Source organism: Ischnura elegans, chromosome 6 (genome assembly GCF_921293095.1).
Source record: "Ischnura elegans chromosome 6, ioIscEleg1.1, whole genome shotgun sequence".
In the NCBI taxonomy this organism is placed as follows: Eukaryota; Metazoa; Arthropoda; class Insecta; order Odonata; family Coenagrionidae; genus Ischnura; species Ischnura elegans.
Window position 1 is genome coordinate 3830823 of NC_060251.1, and position 22178 is coordinate 3853000.

The 22178-nt window shown below is 38.2% G+C and overlaps 1 protein-coding gene across 4 annotated transcripts in view; it reads left to right on the forward strand.

Moving 5' to 3' along the window:
- The window catches only part of LOC124161210 (mitogen-activated protein kinase kinase kinase 15), a 145688-nt gene that overhangs the window by 60400 nt on the left and 63110 nt on the right, over positions 1 to 22178 (forward strand). For all 4 annotated transcript variants that reach the window (XM_046537474.1, XM_046537473.1, XM_046537472.1 and 1 more), the window contains exons 15-18: positions 1218 to 1355; positions 2758 to 2924; positions 6404 to 6499; positions 11602 to 11741. In XM_046537474.1, the coding sequence (XP_046393430.1) occupies positions 1218 to 1355; positions 2758 to 2924; positions 6404 to 6499; positions 11602 to 11741 (541 nt within the window). The remainder of the gene's footprint in view (positions 1 to 1217; positions 1356 to 2757; positions 2925 to 6403; positions 6500 to 11601; positions 11742 to 22178) is intronic.

A 22178-nucleotide genomic window follows, 5' to 3' on the forward strand; every position in this document is an offset into this window, starting at 1 on the left:
AAAAAGATAGAATTGCAATACTCATGTGGAACCCTAAAATTTCACCACGCTCCTTTCGTCACTCAATTGCAGCCGCCACTCATCATTTTCACTACTACTCGGAAAGATAGAAGGAATGAATTTTTGAACAGATTCTGAAGTTTTAGCATTTAATAGTCTGATGCATAGCCGTAACTGGTAGTCATGACGTACATATATATTTGGGGCATCCAAGAAATAGGGATAATAACAGCTCATAATACACGGTTCAGTACGAGTGTGTCTGATGCTGGGACTGTTAAAATCGACTTCTTAATGCCTCGGCATATAGCATCCTGTATAATTACATATGATTGGATGATAGATTGCAAGTGAATATGATCATTAGGGAACTAAATGTTCAAAAGTATGATTTAAACGGCTAACATGCGGCAATTTTTGACTCTCGGCAGAAACAGCCGTAGTGACGCCTGAGAAGTGATTTTTTGTGGTGATATAATTGCCTTCGGTAACAACGACGACTCACTATAGCGACATATTTATCAGTTCCCAAGAGCTGTCGTTATAATGGGCTTCCACTGTACTGTATAATTTATAAAATCATTGCTCTTACAAGCAATTATGAGGGGAGATTATGGTATGTGGTTCAACTTAAGCATTTCCTGGGATCAATGATGATGAGTGAACAATTTACAATTTATAGTTGTACATTTTTCTCAAGTTATAGCAAATATCCCAAATTTGTAATGAAATTATCCCCAAAACTATGAATCCTTTCTCAGAGTATAATTATCTATTGCTGGCCTCAGTGGCAGAGGGGTCTTTGTCCTTGCCTGCCAAAGGGAAGGCCGCAGTTTTGAATTCTGCCTCCGTATCCAGGGGGTGAGTGGTTTTAAATATGTTTTGTGTATACCATAAAACACTTAAGCAATTGGTGGAACCTGCTTGCATTATAGAAATTGGTATTATAATTGTGCAACAACCATAAAATTAACTAGTTTTCTGATGATAAGTCAACCGCGTGCAAAATGACTCCATCAGACATTCCAGGTCGGCAGACAAGTTGTCCTTATCTAATGTTTAAGTTGCGTCAAACATCTGCTTTGTATGTTCCGTACACTTTTTTATTTCAAATTGTCTAATCAATAATTGAGTTTCATGATTAGGGTACTGCTTTTTCAAATTGCTGGATATTAGAGTCTGTATGTTCATTTAGATAATTTTTTTTTTCATTCCAGGCAGTCTTTCAGCATTGTTGAAATCAAAATGGGGACCATTGAAGGAAAATGAATCGACTATTTCATATTACACCAAGCAAATCCTTGAGGGCTTGAAGTATTTGCATGATCAGAAGATAGTCCATAGAGATATTAAAGGTACCCTATGTGCTTATACGGTAGAAGTGTATTTTATCTGGTGCTGGAAATTCCTGAAAAGTCACTCGGTATAATGCAAACTTTTATAGCCAATTTGCTGAGTAACTCACTTTTTTCCAGGTATTAAGGCACGGGAAATAGGAGTTTTTAATTTAGCCATTTCTATTCATTCTGAAGTAAATCTATCAACATTAAATGCTAATTAAAGAAATGATTATGTTAGAATATTTGATGTAACGGATGTCTACCATGAGCTGCTTATTAATCATTAACAAGGGCACGAAAATACAAAATTCAATTCAGCAACTGAATAAACTTATTGGTATATCGATAATTATCTATCAGTAAATATTTTATCATTCTAACTTTTGTTTGCTGTACTCATTTATTCCTCTTTCTGATTCTTAATTTGTGCAAATAATTTTATGCTATTGATTGGCTATTTATCACTTTGTAGTGCCTTGATTTTTTATGAGGTGGTGTTGTTTAATGTTGTCATTTGATGTACTGTTCATCTTTGTGTACTTATATTGATTTTTGGTGAGCATAAGCATAATCTCTCCGGAATAAACAGTCCAAAATTACCCATTTGTTCTACTTTGATCAATTTTGCTGTCCATGATTTACAATACCTATGTTTACATTAAATGAAATGAAACCACAATGAAATTTTCTACAATCATATTAACGTGTTGTTTTCCAAATATTCATAAGATTTGTTGAATCCAATACAAAGTCAACTAGTATATTCCATTGGCAGTATTAATGATAGTTATGAAGCTAATTTGGAATTAAATTAAACTAATGGATATAATGTTTTGCTTAAAATGTCATACATAGTAGCGTAACTTGAACTTGACTTGTAACTCTCAGGACATATTAAAGGAAATACACGTGCAGACTAGCGAGCGAGGACATGCCTTCGTGGAGTCAACTGCAAAGGCGTATTCGAGTGTAACAATTAAGCAGAGAAAAATTCATTTGGAACTCAAACTTGTATCTCCTGCATCCACACGAGGCATTCCACCACTTGAACTACCAACGCATCTTTTTCCTTTTATGAGTTTTGTTGGTTTTGTGGGCAGTGATTTTGCGAGATCTGGGTTCAAATCCTGTGGATGGCAAATGATGAAATTCTGAAACTCTTAACTTCTAGCTCAAATTTGTTAAAGTTGAAAATTTGCTGTTTGGCCAGCTCTATTGGAAGTATAATTTTTTTTTTTTTTTAATCCTTCATTAAGGAACTTCTGTTTCAGTTGGTCTTCTAATACTCAATCCAACCTCTCTCTTTAATACCTTATTTGGTCTACTACTACAAAGTGGTTCAGATCACCAATTGTCAGTCATCTCAGTGTCTTCCATTTATTGCCCTTCAAATGTATATTTTCTGATCCCATTTCAGGAGATAATGTTCTGGTCAACACGTACAGTGGAGTTGTGAAGATATCTGATTTTGGGACTTCGAAGCGTTTGGCTGGTCTGTGCCCAAGTACGGAGACATTTGCCGGCACGTTGCAGTACATGGCTCCTGAAGTCATTGACAAGGGCCAACGAGGCTACGGAGCTCCAGTAAGTCATTTTTCCTCTATTTTAGTGGTCATTTTATGTGTTGAAAGTCATCGATATTCCCAGTAAAGACAATAGCCGTATGTTTTTTTCCACAGACTTTTTAATGTTATGACATAAGCCTTAATGTTGCTGTAATGAATACTTTTCTTCTTGTTCACTATGTTTTAATGACAATAATTATTTATAAAAGTTTAAAGTCAGCCATTTCCTATTCAATTTCAAAAAGGCTCGTAACAGTAAACAGTTCTGATTGAGAGGGAAAGGGCACACCATGCAATGTGATTGCTGCTCATTGCTTAAGCAGAGTACATTTTGACGAGTGAGGGTTTCAAAATGTGAGCAGCACTCATTCAAACACAGTTAATCGGGGGTTGAGTGTATTCATTGTTTTAGAGACAGGATGCCTGCAAGCAAGGAATAAAGGGGTTAGACAAGGGAGTTAAATGCATTGGAATTGGACAGGGAAATGACTGAGAAATGTCTGGGGTCTTGGAATCTTTTCTCAAATATGGAAACTAATAAATAGTAATTAATTAGCACCACATATGCACCATTCAGGACATTGCACCATGCAAGCCAAAAAGCCTGATAATAAGTGGTTCACTAAGGAATTATCCAATTTACGAACTGAAGTAATCCAGTTACACTCCAAATACATTCACTCCGGCAACATTGAGGATAAAAAGGTCTGGCTTCTTCATAAGAAGGAGTACATTATCAAAATAAATCAATCTAAAATTATGGCAAACGGTAATCTAATTAATAATGCTGACAATGAAATAAAGGCAGCCTGAAAAGTTATAAACAATGAAACTGGCTCTTCACGCCATAACTCAGAACTCCCTTTCAACTCCGATAGCCTAAACAAGCATTTCATCAACTCAATCAATCTAATCATCTCCTCTATTAATAGCCCATCTGCTGTTGCCACTAATCTTCTTAACAATCTCAGAGCACCTGCTTTCAAATGGCAGTGGGTTACTCCCTCTGAAATTTATAAAACCATCACTAGTCTCAAAAAATCCAACAGCACTGACATTTATGGATTATCTACCAATCTTATTATACAATTAGCAGCGGTACTCGGCGAACCCCTTGCAATAATATGCAACACTTGCTTCCAGTCTGGCTCCTTCCCAAAAGAACTCAAGAAATCTAAAACAATTTGGAACTAAAACTCCTGGAGTCCTATTTAACAAACCGTTCACAATGCGTTAAAATAAACAATACACTGTCAGCCCCTCTAAACATATTACAGGGTGTACCTCAAGGATCAGTCCTTGGCCCTCTTCTATTTTTAATTCTAATAAATGATCTCCCACACCATTTACCTTGCGCCTCAGTATTATATGCTGACGATACTACTCTGATACATGATCTTAATAACTCCACTTACCCCTCTGATGTTATCCTCTCCGTGGCTGAAGAATGGTTCTCAGCAAATGGGCTTGCCCTCAATACAGAAAAAACCCAACAGATGGTATTCTCTCTAAGCCCCACTTTGTATCATACCAGCACTTTAAAGCTACTAGGCTTTGACCTGGACTGCAGACTACTATGGGACTGTCATACTTCCTCTACTGCTGTAAAATTGTCTAAAGCTATATACATGCTAAGAAAGCTGAAAGCTCTCATTCCCACTGAATATCTTCGAGCAGTTTACTTTGCCATATTTCACTGCCACTTAAACTGAGGTTTGGGGCCATTCTTCCTCCGCTAAAGAATTATTTATTTTACAGAAAAGAGCAATTAGAGTCATTACGAATTCAAAAGCTATGGAACATTGTAAACCTCCATTCAAGGAGCTAGGCATAATGACATTGTATGGTCAATATATATTTAAATGTCTTATAAATGTAAAAATGAACTTGGACAGCCATAAAAGTGGTAGTGACGTTCACCATCATAACACTAGGCTAAAAAATAATCTCATTCAGCCTCAATGTAGGCTGTCAACAACAAGCAAGTCTTTTGACCATGTAAAGCTGTGCCTTTTCAACCACCTTCCCCGAGCGGCCAGAGACTGTTCATTACCCAGGTTTAAGCATTGTCTCCACCTATGGATATGTAGCCAAGCTTTCTACTCTATGAATGAATTTCTTGAATGCAGTACTCAGAATTATATTACTTAGCTCTAGTATTTCATTGACTTTGACGAAGACTATTGCATTGTATTTTGTTTAACGTCGAATAAATCATTATTATTATTATTGTGCCATTGGTGCTCTCACCAATCAATCGTACGCTCTCCTCGCCCATTATGACAGAGAAGAATGTTTGTTGGTACGTCAGCCCTCTCTGCCACACTTTATGTTCAAGTGGAGATGGAATTGATGTCATGATATCTTGAGTGGAGTATGCTCTTATGCACTGAACTGCCGTGTCCTCAGTGAAGTAGGGAAATGCAAAGAATATGTTTATCACAATCAAACCTTCCTCTGATGCACTCTCTCATTGGGAGATGACATCGTTGGTGTCACATGAAAGCTGAAACACTCTAGAATCACCTAATGAGTGGACATTTTACCCAACCAAGCACCGCACCCCTGTAAAGTAGGTAGATAGGTGTTAATCACCAGGAAAAACATATGAGGCTGACGAACAACCTCTAATCAGTGTCCAATTTAGACTTTCTTGCATTCCTCTGCTGGTGAAACTTAATAACATGTATTGTAAATATAACTTCTGTCTTTGATTCCTGAACTCTTCTATTTTATGTCATGTTTTGATTTGATGCAGCCAGACTCGAGTCTGGCCAAAAAGCATTCTCATAGAATTGCAATCGTGAAACTTCAATTTTACGTCACTTTGCGCTGCATCATCTCAGCCCCTGAGAGGCGACTATCGCCTGGCCTCTGAGAGTTGTCCAATGACAGGCAGAAGGTTCTAGTTGGGGGTAGGGGAAAGGTTACCAGGTAAGAAAGGGAAACGCCCTCATCACTTGCAAATAAAAGGTTTCCGTGAAGAAAGCAGCTGGAAGGGACGACGAGTGTAAAGGATTCAAAGAAAGAATCTTTTGTTTTGGTGATTCGAAGAAAGGGCATGTTTTGGTGGCTCAGGCTTGTTTGAGTGCTTCATGTGCATGTGACAACGTAGCATGACAAAGCAGGGGTGTGAGGTGCGTTTGGGGGACAGCGATTGGCTGCGAACCGTGCTGGTACAGGGTTCTCTGCCCCTCCCTTTGAACTGTCATCGGACAACTCTCCCCAGCTGGACTGTGACCTTGATTTTTAGCAGTTTGATGCACATTTCCAGGAGTCTAGCAATCGTATCATGGTTGCATATGTGTTGGATCCCTGAGATTGCAGTGTATGTTTAACTTTTATAATCAACTGTAATATTAGTGTCTCAAACTTTTCTGCTTTATGATCTGTTTGTTTTAGGCCATTGAATAGTACATTAAACAAATTCATGTAGATTCAAAGTGATCAGTGAGTCAATTTTTTAGCAATGATTTCTTATGTTTGTCTTGGAAACAGGCCGACATTTGGTCTCTTGGCTGCACTATTGTTGAGATGGCGACTGGAAAACCACCTTTCATTGAACTTGGATCACCTCAGGCAGCTGTCTTCAAAGTGAGTATTCTGTCTGCCGTTAACTAATTCTTTGAAAATGGTATAACAATTGGGAAGTGCACTAATTTTTTTTTATTGCCGAATTTGAAAGTTTAGCCTAAAAAAGAAACATTAGTATAGTCACTTTTATTTCCTGCATCAGGGTGATGCACTTTAAAACGTTTTGAAAGTCGGAAAATTTCATGTTGCGCTGAAACACAGTGCCTCCATCTTGATTGAGATGTGACGTCACAAGGCAGTAGTCACTATTGGACTATCGCTGTATTCCGTCGCCTTCTTTAGCGTGGCGAGAGTTTCCGGGAATCGGTGGAGTTTGCTTCCTAAAAATGTCGGCTAGTACGGAAAACATGAATTAAAAAAAGAATTATAAATGATTTTTTGTTCCAAATTGCATCTCGACGTCGAAACGAAAGCCTGAAGAAGATATTCATTCCCGTGCCTAAAGCACAAGCCATACGGAATACATAAATGGTTCAAGGCTGCTCCTGACTCTTACCTATCGATGAAATTCTGTTTTGAAGATCATTGAAGGTATTGTAAGATCAAATTGATATTTATGTAATAATAATTTACTTAGTAGGTACCTCATTCATATCAGAAAGTGTGTTGAGTCAAAATATAGCATCTTCCGCGTAGACCTATGTAATGTATAAACTGAAAGTAGTTTGGTTAAAGAATTATGGTGCGACTGTTATTTTACACGACCGGGCAAAATGCGTACTTTGCCCATGATATGTGCATACAGTAAAACCTCTATGTAGTGAACCTCTTTACATCGTAAACCTCCATACTTCGTACCAACCCTCTGGTCCCGTCAGATTTACATGTAAATAAATAGGCAAACCTCTATATAGTGAACCTCTTTATCTCGTAAAACCTCCATATATCGTACCAACAAGACAGCCCCGAGATGGCCTAATTACCTCCGCAAATCGTACCGAGACAACTATAGACCATTAATGCAGCCGCGATTACTTACATGGAATGACATTTTCAGAGATAAATGTTTCACGCTTATTTTTTCTTATACACCTTTAATAATTTTCACGTTAACCATTAGTTAGGGCATCAAACTATCCTAATCATATTATGTGATGGTAAATGAGGACAGAACACATCGTTTTCTCTCGAATCATGGTCAAAATCGCGCGATAGCACTCGCTTTCTTTTACTGATGGCTTTATTTTCTTGTAAGTGCCTACATACTATGTTCAGTTAATAAAAGAGGCGACCAGCGCAGCCAATAATCACTTGCTGATGGAAATATTTCAACTAACTTCACTCCCATCCACGGAGACCGAATTACTCGACCGCTTTGCTACTTCCGCTTCTAAAATGAAAATATTTCATGAATTTTCCGCGACTTGAAATAAATCAAATACAGTTTTGCAATTATTTTATTCCCATATTTCCCGGTGTAGCACTTTCTTACTACCGCCTTGGTAATTTTTTGATTCTTTCCTGAGCGATCGTAGTTAAAAATTTATTGCGCTTAGCGACAGTCATATGTCTTGCCTGCGTATTTTTGCCGCGAAATCTGACTCTTCCATCGGGAGTTCGGGACGTCAATTTCTAGCAATACTGAACGAAAATCAATCCATGCGCGACAGTGTTAGGTGAAGGAGACAGCTAATTAGCTGATACACGGTAGGGTAATGAAATTTTTTACCGTCGCCGCCGCATTCTGAAGTAGTTCGCCCAGCATTCTCATCGGAAAATAACGTCCTTTCACAGACCTAGCGTTTCTGTGTGCTCTCAACAGAGTTTTTCTTCGGAACGCTACGTGCATTGTATTTTGGAGAGAGGGAATTCAACAAAATTTTTAAAATTACGCTCAATTTTTTGTCTATTTTTTGTAGTAGTCACGTGTTTATTTATTTTTTTACAATCTTTAACAAGTCACATATTATAAGAAAGATAAATCAATTCTAAAAGATATAATAAGGAGTATTTTCAATTATTTGCCATAAAATATGAAAAAATATGAAAATTACTTAATTAATCATAGGCTGATGATGGATTCAAGAAATAAAAGAAGGCGTCTGCTTGACATTACCACATAATTAGCAATTTTCCTTGCCATCAACGAGGACAGGCAGAAGGCAGTGACCTTTGGAATACCATCATTCACCCTCACATCTATTGTAAACAACCGAGGAAAAAAAGAAGAAACTGTATATCTAGGCTGCACAAATAAAAAAACTCAGGCAGTTAATATGAGGATGAAGAAATTATGTTTAGAAATATAAAACTATTGTTCTTTCCTCCGAACACTATTAGTAAATTGCAACCCTTAGACCAGGGAATTATTTCTTGGGTCAAAATGCATTAACGAAAATAGCTAATGATTTGTTTGTAGTGAAAATGGCATTCAAAAATGCTTGTGGAATTGAAAACATTATTTCGAAAGAGAGAGAAAGAAGAGAGAAAAAATTTTTAAGCAAACCCATTAACTAATTTATTTTCTAAAAAGGCATCTGGAACAATTTACTTTTACCTTTGTGTAATCATTAAATTGTAAATATATGTTCACTTATGTATACCTATATGTTTAAATATATTAATATAATGGCTTAAAAGACAGTAGCACCATTCATTTCCCAAGGATATGAAAAAAATGGTGCCTACCACTAAAACCTCTCTATAGTGAACCTCCATACATCCAAATGCCCAAATTTTGGTCCCCTCCATTACGATGTAAAGAGGTTTTACTGTATATGATAACAAATGCTTTTTGTTAAAGTTAATCTTTATTTGTTGAAACTAGTACATTTATAGGTGATGCAGATATAAAGATACACAGCAGGTTGCGCGGCGTAATTTATACTCCACTGGTGACGGGTTCCTCTTGCTGATCTAAAAAATTAGCTACAATACCTCGAACTTTGAAAACTCACAATATAGGCAGTCAAAGTACATGGTAGGAATACACGAGACCATTCTAGCCAAGAATGTATGTACAATGTTGAAATCCTTGGTTTTCAAAGATTGACGTATTTTATACGCCAGCGCGCCCGGTCCAGGGTTATCAACTTTTATTTCATCCTATTTGTTAATTGAAAGTATATTTCGGAATGGTTCTTTTAGCACATGGGTACTGTGTAAGTAAACTCCCTTTGGAGTAATGTGAATTACAAGTGTTCGAGAGATATGGCATTTTATATTTGTTTTGTGTTCTTATTAATTATGTCTGTACGCATATTGTTGCTCGCCGCGAGCCTTTAATGGTATGTGCTCTTGCAAGAGTGGTTTCCATTTTTAATGTGGAAGTTGGTCAGTATAAGCAAACAAAAAATTAACATTTTAGCGCACACCAACCTTTGTAGTCATCGTATCTCTGCGTTTGAAATGACACTGCTTTAATACCTAAACGCCATTATGATGATAAAAAAATTGTCTCATGTCTATGATTGCTGCAATTAAAATTAATGATAAACTTGACGCCTTATGATCAAAATGAAAACAACAAAATATACTGCCATGGCGAAGTCTTGCACCCTAGCCCCTAGGGTGGGAGTCGTAAACGCGACCACTACCCCACCTGACCCATCTGTGAAAGGGAGATATTTTAAATTTATGCTTGGCTTGTGAAAAGTACCACATGAAAATTAATTAATAACAGCGTAACTAAGGCCCAAACAACGAAACCACTACTTGTTCAGAGATGTGTTCACCTTTCCGAAGGCCATGAAAAATACGCCATTGAAAAAGGTGGAGCAAGGTACGTGGTCTCCCCTTGTTAGCCTTAACGCCTCGCATTTCTATGGAGCGTTGAACCTATCCTCGTTTTTCTATAACTCAGTGACCATAAATACATCAAAGTTTGGTAAACCATTTATAAATCGTTGGAATTTTCATTCTCCCAATTAATATTAACTTTTCTTGAACCCATCCTGGACAGCGAACCACTGCAACAACCAGCCAGCACGGAAATAAGGCTAACATTCCATGATTCTATTTGCGAAGGGCGAGCGTGCCGGCCGGCGTGAATACGTACGCAACGAATAAGTCTTGCAGCAAACGTCTGAAATAGGTTTATTAGTTTGACTCAGTTCTCACAACAAAAGTTTTGGCATGATAAACGGCATTGTGCCAAAATATACCCAGCGAAAAATAAATACCATCATCTATTTATTAAAGATTCAATGTGCTATTCGTACTACTCTTTCCAAACTTGAAGTTGACACGTAAATGAATATTAATATATTACGCAATGATGAAGTTATGTACTCAAAAGAGAAGCAGCCACATATATATTCTGAAGATATTTTATGACAGCAAAAAACGGATATCCTCAAATTCAGTAATTTTTCTATGCAATAATAGTGGTAGAACTAAACGGCGTAGAAGCTGCCTTCTGCTACTGCCTTCTGACGTCACGGCCAATATTCAACATGGACACCTGTTTTAGCGGCCTTTGAATTTTTCCATATTTAGGACGGTTATCTCGAATCAAGTATTCACTATTAGGATTCAAACTGTGTTTGGTGCATTTGAAACACTAGTTTACTTCCCTATTGATCAAAAAAATCAATTTAAAAATATACATTTTTCCACAATCCACAGTTTATCTAAACGAGGAATATTGATTAGATTAGTTCAAGGAACAACTGTATGAAAATTCATGCTTGCCTCATATGTAGCATGCAATGTTTTTTGCTGTGCCACTGCGACTAATTATTTGAATCATGATATTTTTAATGCATTAAAATGCCAGCTTTTGGAGCATTGAAACTCAGTAACTTTATAGATGTAAGCCTGGATAAATTATGATAAAAATTCATGTAGAAGTGCATGAAATAAATGCTACTTTAATCAGCTCTTTTTATTTACTTTGTTAGAAGTATACATGTATACAACAATCCCTACATTTATTCAGACAAGAACAAACCTAAAACTTCCTCCTACTGTGCGAGAAATAATAAATACCTATTTCTAATGGGAAAAATAATACTTTTTGTAGAGAATGTAGGAATGGTGGGGAGTTTTCAAGTGTGCAGCCATATTACTACAACCCTACTCTAGTCTTATCTTTCTTTTGCAAAATTCTTTAGGGATTCCTTCCATCTCATCAAGTATATATATTGAATTTTTTCCTACAGGTTGGATATTACAAGATTCATCCGGAGATCCCATCTGAGATGTCTGAGAAAGCCAAGGGGTTCATCTTGAAATGTTTTGTTCCTGACCCTGAGAAGAGGGCGTCAGCCTCTGTACTTTTGGAGGATGCTTTCCTAACCGAGTGAGCTCTTGTCTTTTGTTTTTTTAACACTTTTTCTCTTTTCCCTTAAACTTTTGCTTCACTTTAGCGCTTTCTCTGGCACACATTTGTGCAATAGGGCAAGGTTTGGCAAGTACCGTATAAGCGCGTGTAAGAGACGCGCCTTTTTTCCCAGAAATTGCAGACGAAAATGGGGGTGCGCCTCTTACACAAACTTCTTATCTTCCCCTCCCCCCCTCCCCTTCACTGGTCGCAAGGTCAGGGGAACTGAGTGGACTTGGTTTTCATCGTGAGTCAGTCTTCTAAAAACCAAGGTCAAAATGAAGTGGGAGGCAGGGGAGTTTCTCCCTTACTGACGTATTTTTAAGATTCTCCTGTTTGTGTTTCTTACTTGTAAACATAGCACTGTCGCGTCGGCCCTCAGAGGTGAACATGAAAAAGATGGCACGGGGTTTTTCACTCCGGAGGGCACGCTAAATTTACTGCTATGAGTGGGCATCCCACATCATTTATACTGCAAATAGTAGTCGCTTATCAAACATAGAGAAATGCGAGTTTTGAAGGATAATATGGTTAATAGTAGAGATGCATGAATAGTATCCGCAAATACTCGAATACTAGGAAGTATTCGATATTCGAGATCTCGAATAATTATGCTAAAAGTATGATCTCGAATACTTTGAATTTCATGCCATACACTGTCGCACGCAAGTTGTTGGTAGTTGTCTCGGAAAAACATAGAGGACTCAAGTCATTTAGTGCCTGCAGTGCCGTTTTGGACAAGTTCATGAACTACATCATATTCGTGTATAAGAGTGGTGAAAAGATATCATTGGACGAGGGGAACCACAAATGATCGGGGGGGGAAAATCCGAAAATCCCCGGTGTCCCCCCCAAAACCCCTCAAAAAAATTGAAAATGGCGGAGAAAATCAACTTTTGGGGTACCTTCTGCTATGCATTCTGCTGCTGCTCCCGAACTATTCCACTCATCGGGAAGATCATCATGGATTCAAAAACTGCAAGGATGCGGGCTTCCCCTGACGTCAGTTTTCATCCTCTATGCAGAACGGCAGCACTGCATTGACGCGTAAAATTTGAAAAAGGATCGAAATTTTCATCAAAATAACGGTAAAAAACGGCACATGCGCGGGCCCCTGGCTGATTACATCTATACACCTGCATTCAAAAAATTATTTTCACCACTTCTCATTCTAAGCTCATCCAGGATAAACCCAGAAGATGGAACTCTCTTTTTTAAATGATGAAGCGTCTTCTGCAAGAGAAGCAAGCAATAACATTAGCTGCCTCTAACCTGAGTTTTAATGTATACATAACTCCAACACAGGGTGATGCTATCAAGCCATTGATAGATGTTCTGAATGTTTTTGAAGGAGCTACATTTCTTGATAGTCACAGTTTCTTAATTTATCTCCTTTTGAATAGCATTATTAATTTCCTAGAAACTAAGAAGTTTTCGCATAGTCATCAACAAGGTTTCGTCAATGGTTTGCTGTTTTCCAGTAAAATTTGGTATGAATTTCTGAAAAAAAGCAATCATTCACTTTTGCCACAATAGGGTAGTTTCCTTCATCAAAGAAAACGAAAGGCATTGATTGCGATTTGTTACCCACCATTAGTGTATTCATAATATACAAATTATTTGGGTTTAGAAATACCGGTTTAGACAAATGGCAATGGTCAATTTTATCCCCATTTGAAAAAGGTCAGATTGGCACCCATGCGATGCCACTCCACGTGACGTCACAGGGACCTAGTTTCTATAAGAGTAGATAGGAGTTTTACATCGTCTGAGATTACCAATGGATGCATGAGTCACAGAGCTCAGGGAAACATGTCATAATAATCACCTATTAAAATTGCTTATGGTCGAAAAGTTTCCTTCGTTTGATAAGGTTTTAATAATCCTTATTTAAGCCAAACGCTACCAGCTAGCAGGGTACTCTGCTATCTGCTAGCATCCTGCGTCGTATCAGTGCTCAAAGCCTCGCCCCAAGGTCACCTCACTTGTGGCTGAGGGAAACAGAACGATGTCACACGGAGTTTTCCCAGCATTCGTACTTAGCCGTCGCGTTTTCACGCGCTTGAAAATTTTCACTTTTCATCTTTTCATTTAATCGCGAAAAATATATATCGTCATTTAAAAATCTAAAAGCGTGAAATACGTACTTCAGGAGTAATAATCTTTCGATTTAGGCAATAAAAAAATAATAGGAAACCACCCTATCCTTGATGTACAATTCAAAATCAGTGATTTCCAATATTCAAATATAGTTGAGATGATAAAAAATAAATTGGCTTTGGAGATGGCATGTCTGTCTAAACAAAGTTACCATAAAACAGATACCTTCGGAAAAGTGCAACCGAAAATAGCTGATGTAAAGTAACAGCAGTCAATGTGGGGAATTTATTCAAAATAAAAAAGTAGGTTTTTAAAATGTATTTGATGTATACTTTTTTATTTGTACATTCATAAAGTGAAATAGAAGGATAACATTTTATATGCTTTCCACAATTTGAGGTATTCAAAATTCGAGATATTCGAATATTCGAGCTATGATTTAATATTCGAATTCGATATTCGAGTTCGAGAAATCTGCTATTCGACCCATCTCTAGTTAATAGTCAACATCTGTGTTGCCGAGTAATTTCCATTATGCTAAGGGCCTGATTTTTCAAAAATCATCTTCAGACACTACTATGAGGATTATTGCAATTGAAAATAATATTGGTGTCAATACCTGCTGTTTAAAATATTCAAACAAGTGTGTACATTGTCGGACTAAATGGCAGATAGAAAAAATTGATTGATTGAGGCGTAACTCTGTGAAAGCAATTCATTATTAAAATTAAAAAGAAAAACTTTGTGCTTTCACATGAATATTTATTTACACGACCATGGTTTCACGTCATTGTTTTCATTTCATGGTTAGATGTCATTGTCATCAGGTGAACTCTTCAGATCCTCAATCCTCAGTCACATCCTTTTATACTAGGCTAGGAGGGGGAGGGAGGAAGGTAATTAGGTTGAACGGATTGGTCACACAAGATACACAACTATTGAAGATTTCAATCTTCTATTGTTGTGTGTCTAATTTTGCAAATTTTATGGTGTACTTAATGAACAGCCCAATGGATTGGCCATGGGCCCCTTCGTCCCCCTTCTTTGTCCCCTCTCCTGGTGGACATGTGCAGGCATCCCCCGAGTTACGTATGTCTCAACTTAAATCGTAAATCCATACTTATGTAAGTGATAACTGTATTTCAAGTGATTACGTTAATTTTCGAAATGGAGCGCGAAGTAGTAGATATTCCTATGATTAAAAACTTTTGGGCTACGTCGCTGCGTCAATTCTTGGGTGGCCCCAACGTTTCCCGACCGATGCTGGTCGCTTTTTCAAGGGATTATGAAGATATGGGAATTAAGGATCTTTTATATAAGTATCTGCGTCAGGTGGTGGGGGGAGGGGAGCGGGTGGTTGGAGGAGTGGGTTGATGATTGTGTATTCTCACTACGGGTTGCCAAGTACGGCTAATTTTAATGCCGGTGTCTCTGTTGAAATTATTCTTATTTTCTTTGGATATTTCAATGGCTTCTCTGACGAGTCTCTGTTTAAAACCCTTAACTTTGGCGAGGACTTCCTCGAGGTCGATGATGTGGCCAAGCACTGCGTGTTCGGCTACCGCGGACATTGTTGATTGCCCCAGTTGAATCGCTCTCGCGTGCTCTTCTAGGCGTGTTTTGACCGACCTGCCTGTTTCGCCAATGTAGGTCTGGCAAGGAATTTGGTGAACCCCTTCCACTTGTAGTGGAGTTCTATCCTTGACGGTGTTTAGGAGATGTTTTATCTGTATGTGAGGCGAGAAGATTGTCCTTATCTGGAATTTTCGTTGGATATTTCCTTTTACGTCAGTCGTCCCCTTAATGTATGGCAGGGAGGCTTTCTTCTGGTCGCTGAGGTCGTTTATGGATGAGCTCACGGCTTCTGCGGCGTTGTTTTTCATTTCGTTCTTTTTGATGACTTTATTAAAAGTGCGAGAAATAACTCTGTCGTCGAATCCATTTCCCCGTAGAATGGCCTCTAGCTTCCGTCTCTCTTCGGCAAAGTTGTCCTGGTCACTTATTGTGTAGGAGCGGTGAATCAAAGTGTTTACCACTCCATTTATTTGGGCTGAGTGATGGTGAGATAAAGCGTGCAGGTACCGATTTGTTGCTGTTGGTTTTCGATACACTGTATGCCCCAATGTTCCATCCGTCTTCTTTTCCACGAGAACGTCCAAGAATGGAAGTTTTCCGTCTTCCTCCCCCTCCATTGTAAACTTAATGTTGTCATTAATCCCGTTCAAATAAGTATAAAATTCTTGAAGCTTTTCCTTGCCGTGCGTCCAAATTATAAAAGTGTCGTCGATATATCTGACCCAAATCTTAGGCTTGTGGGCGGCATTTAGAATTGCTGTTTCTTCTATGTGTTCCATAAATATGTTTGCAATTGCTGGGGAGAGAGGGGAACCCATCGCTGCTCCAGACGTCTGTTGATAAAAATTATTCCTCCACCGGAAGAAAGTGCTTTTAAAGCAAATCTCTGCCAGCTTGGCGATGTTGTCTGTGAATCTGTCTTTGATGACATTTACCGCCTCGTCACAAGGAATATTTGTGAAGGGCAATGTCACGTCAAAGCTGACTAGGATGTCTTCTTTTTGACCTTGATGCCACTAATAATTCCTGCGATGTCAATACATCTGGTTATGAAATTTATCTAGTCTTTGGACACAGATTAAAAGGAATTTAGGGTGAAATAGTGTGCTATGGATCATGGAGTTTTTTTTTATTAAAACCGCCTCTGCTCGAATAGTTCAGACAACATGAAATTAACAGTACGTTGGGGAGTACATTTACATGATTGCTTATGTGTTTCCTACTCTAAGAGCCAGTATCATACGCTATAGTGAGATGATGCATGCTCCAATATTGTTTAATCATGAGTATAAGCTTATATCTCCTCTAAATTGTGTAATATTTATGTGCCTTGATAAAGAGCCATTTTTTTCCCATGACCATGAATGAGTATTTTTTTTACTAAAAGGAACGTCGGACTCACAATTTTTTTTCATCGGGATCTTTGCTCATACATTAATGGTTACTTTAAACTGAACCATGAGTCTGTATTCGCATGGCCTTTCCCTGTGGATGCTGACAATGAAAAATGGTACAAGCAAAATTTTTTTGTAAATTTAATTTTTTTGCAGCTGAATTACTTCATGCAATGAATATTTAATGATAATCGTGGGATTATTATGAACCACTTAGCTTTAGAAAAAAAAATCATGCCTTTCCGTCTCACAGGAATGGAGTTATGGATGAAAATAAAAATTAGGGATGAGTCGATTCCAAATGTCGATTCTCGATTCCACCGATTCTCGGGCACGGAATCGGAATCGAGAATCGATCGCCTAAAGTCGATTCCGATTCCATCGATTCCAGGAAGGTATATGTTTTGAGCATAGACTATAAGTTTGGGGCATAAAGGCTGCCACACACCTAAGCGCCTGCGGTGTCAGCCTTGCCCACGCGGAGGATACGCCCGGCACGCAGGTGCTGCGACGAACATGCCTAAGAGGCCTCGGAAACATGAAAATGCCGGCAAGAGCGACAAACCGACGAACCCTGAAATGCCTCTTGTTCATGAGCAACTCTAAGAGAAAAAAATGGAAACCACGGGATCGGGAAGCAAAGCATGCGTTTTCCGTTCTTTTATTAACCGCTGGTCACGGCAAATCAAATTATTGCGATTATGAATCACTTTCGGAGAATTAATCTGGACCACCAATTTTGAAGTATAATAGATCAAAATATATTTTTTTATTTTCGACTGTTATCTTAAGTCTGATGATAATAAAAATGTGCAGAGAGCAAGTTTTCCTGTGAAAAAAAGTTTCTTATAAATACGCGCTGAGAGCGGTTTTTTTATAAATGTAATTTATTTAGACTAACACGCGTCTGCGTCAATAATAAAAAAATAGACACATTCGCATTTGCATAGCCCAGTTTCATCAATGCAACCCTTGAGAAAGTTGATACTTGTTTGGCATAAGCCGCCGCAGCCTCTGGGCAGACTCCACAGGTTGCGTTCAGCCGCCACCGCGCACCCGCCCGGCTGCTCTGGTATGTATGGACGCAATGAACACTATATTATTGGTTAGCCACCGCGGCCAAACGAGAATGTAGCCACCAGCCACAATGCATTGTTATTTTTAGGGATGGTCGGATCGGATACATCGGATCCAAAGTCGCGGAAGACATCGGATCTGGATCCGAAATTTTAAATAATAGCTTCAGTGAATGCAGCGCCCGATAAGGGTGAAAAGAGTTCCGATTCTCTCTTCGAATGCGCCGTCGCATGCGATTCCTGTCCTACTCATGAACCGTTTTGTTTGAAAGTAGTGATGGGTCGATTCCAAAATTTTATCGATTCCGATCCCGATTCCGATTCTGACATTTCGATTCCGATTCAACCGATACCGATTCCATCGATTGTGATGCCATAGGTTCCAAGAAAAATATCACTTCCAGGAAACAAGAAAACTGCTTTTTAAAATATTACTCTGTGAAAGAGTCAGTTCACAAAAGAATCTTTCATATCATTACTATGCAATTAAAATATAATAGCTAAATTTCAAAACAGAACATACCTGAAAAGTGGTGTTACATGATAGGTATTACTTTAGAATATTGGCACTCATAATATGTCGACAATATATATATATATCCAAACTACAAGGGAGAGCCCTGAGTACAGGAATTTTCATAGCTGTAATAAAGATTACATACTACGTATATGAATCATGTAATATTTGGCCCTTTCAAATTCTCAAGCAGAAAATCCAATTATTCTACATCAGTGGCGGATACAGAAAAAACTCAAGGGGGGGGGCGCAACATATCTTGAGTTGTCTTTACTTTTATCGTGATGAAAGATAATCAAGTCACAGGCAAAGTACCTATATGAAAATTTTATTTAAAGTGATTATAAACATGTAAAAGACAATGCCATCTTATGATATAAAAAAGTTACAATTGTGGTTTTGCAATGTTCGGCAATACAGGCGGACCCGCAAGGGGGGGGGCGCGCGCCCCCTGCGCCCCCCATCTGTATCCGCCACTGTTCTACATGCTCAGCCAGCAGGTTTTGACGTCTCCATGTTACAGTATTACTGCCTGCAGAAAATTGCCTTTTGCTACACATGTTTGTTATTGGGCAAGTACTTTCCCACCAAAATTGCAAGATTTCGGAGACTTTGGAATTTTTATTAAAAATTATATCAACGATTTGTTGGATCTTGAATCTTAATGGAATTCAAGTGGACGAAGCGAACAACTATTGAACTAAACTTTAGTTTTGTAGAGCCAAAAAAAATGCTAGACTTCTCACGTCATTCAATCAACCTTTAAATCTCTTGCTTTTTAAAGTTCAAGAAAGAAACTAAACGCTACAAATGAATATTACATCGGACGGACGCAGTAATAGAAAAGGCTAAAAGAGCCTTGTGGTGTGAAAACTCCCCCTAACGCGCGACTCACCTCAGAGAGGGTGGAAAGGGAAAAAGGGTATCGCTTGTTGCCTTTCACGGAAACTGTTCATTTTTCTCTCTCTTAAGCATACTGACTTAATCTCTTCACTTTACTTCAATACCCGAGGCATATTTCTTACGCGCGGGATGGTTCCGAAAAATATCCAATCCTTAGTATTTTCACTCGAGTAATGCGCGCTAAATGGTCTAGTCGATCTATACATAATCCTTTTTAACATCCTATTTAGTGTTTTAAGTCAATGAAGACGATTATCCATGCTTTAAATGACGATTTTTCAGGACTAATGTTTTAAAAAACTTGAAAAATCGGCCTCAGTTACCGAGCCTCAGAGGTCCGCGGCGTGTAGGTCAGCCTTGACGCGCGATTGAAAAATCGCTCTTATTTCCTTCGTCGCAAACTTTCTTTTCAAGATTTCTACTTAGTACTCTTTAGAAATCTCTACTTTATATTGCGATTCAAATTTTCCGAGTTATATTTTTCGTAAACGAAAGATAATGTCTACTTAATGTCAAATTTCACGTGAAAAACGGGTCGGCCATTTTGCGTTGTAAAACCAGACAGATGAGAGCCAAAATCTTCAAAAGTCATTGAAAGTATAGGCAAAGCACCAGATCAAAGGAATATTGCGTTTTTTATTCCACAAAACTCATACTAACGCAAAACCACTTGGATAAATTGAAAGATTTTTTGAGGGAAAACGATATCTCGTGTGGCATTGAAAAATTGGTCATGTTTGGGCCTCTGTATCTCACAGAAGGTTCGCATTTATGTAAAATGGCATATAAAGCAATATTTGGTAATGATTAATGAGTATTTACGGTGATTTTCAAGTCTCTATCCCCAAAAAGGTCATTTTGGACTTAATTCCAGCTTTTTCCGATTTCGGACCAGTGTGCGCGGGTAGGAAGACGATCGGCCGCCGCGGCTGGCGTAAAGGTATTCGGCGCCCACGTCGACAACAACAATAGTGTATTCGGCAAGCTGAAACTACCAGCAGGGCTATTCAGTAACTGTTTACGCGGTCGCGAAGACGAAAGATTTCGTGACGGGATCGCGAAAATCACATTGTTGCTATTCTGTAAGCCATTTCGAACATTCCGCCGCGTAAGTTTCGTGCTTCAGTTTACGCGACGAGAGTTGTCAACGAAAACTCAGTTTCCGCCGCGTAAACAGCAGACCGCGGGATACGACGGGGCCACATGCTGTTAATATATGTCATGTATTTGCTTTGCCATGTAAACAGCGGTGTTCATTGTAGTTGTGGACGTAATTTCATTTCGTGCAAGTAATATTTTTGCATATTCAACTATTAATTTCCTGTATTTTAAATTATTCTTGTCTTGTATATGCTTCTCATATTCTCTTTTCGGAATACATACCTATTGGAGTTGGAGGTGTTGTTATCTGTCATTGAGGAAATGTTTTATATTTTTCATATTTATCGTTATCGCCCGCTTAATTGCATATCTCAATATTACTCTATTTATTTTCAACCGTTTATCAAAGTGAATACTTAAGTTGAAAATGTGTCGTCGCATCTTATTTTTAAGCCGTGTTTACAAGAAATTTTCCCGTCGTCTGTTTCACTATGAGTGTAGATGGTGTATGAGCGTAGATGTTTTAAATGCTTTATTCTACTTTTCCCCGGGACGGTTACAAAGTTAGGAAGATATTTGCTGGTTAAGAGGAAACGTATGTGTTCCATTCATGAATTTGCTGCTGCGAGTCACCTTTGTGGTATTAGTCAGTGCTTTCCCACTTCGGAATGCAGTGTTACTCTATGAATACTAGTGTATATGCAAAAGGAGTATGTAGCGGGATTCAAGAACTTAGGATAACGTACAAATGCTACTTTTAATATCCACTAAGAAGGTAAACAACTCGTAGTATGATCATAAGATTATTTTGTTTCCTCTGGTTTGAAAGGGCTCATGTTCAACATCAATGCTAAAATAACATGAATGAATGCTGCGCTCTACATTCTGTATATACAGTTGTATAAGATATTTTTGGATGATGAAGTTGGAGGGACATAACTAGCAGAAAGACAGCTCCTCTGCTGATCAATATTTTTACTCAAGCTGGCGATGTATAAATATTCACAATTATTGCCCTATAGTGGATGTATATTTTTTTCTCTACGTTGTGATGGCTATTGTTTTAACTAATCAAATACAAGATATTGACACTGAAAGGATATAACTGATAGGTGAATCGATTTTGTGTGTTTATATTAGGTCCTTTTCGCAAATGAAATGTGCAGCTGCTGTGGCTGGAGGTTACCATGTCTAAACTGTGGATAGGTAGATGCTTGTATGACTGATAGACGTTTGTAGGCATGTTATTTATGTACAATATAGCATAGTGGGTACAACTTAAATTATTTTACCAAGTAGTCGTTATTGAGTATACTACTGTTTTCAGTGTCATCTGTCTTGCGACAAAAGATGACTGTAAGTATTTCTTGACATAAGAGATTTGTTTTGTTCAAAATGGTTAGTATATACTTTGGGGACATATGTTGTTTTTGTGATATCTATCATACAGGATGTTTCCTTTCGATTATGCCTATGAGTCCATGGCATGACTATGATTATTATTGAAGAGAGAGCGAGAGTATTTATTCAATGGCCATTATTGTGATGGTCCCTATTAAAGAATTGAGGCAAGTCAATCATCTTATTTGTATTGATTGTGGATAGTGGTGAGAGGATATTGTCTGAGAGTCAGATACCCATTTGTGCCTGCTGCAGTATCATGATGGAATGCAGTATATAAAGGAATTGACTCCCACATTCTAGCCACTCAGAACCCTAGATAAGGGTTCTGGCTTTTAAGGCTTTTTTG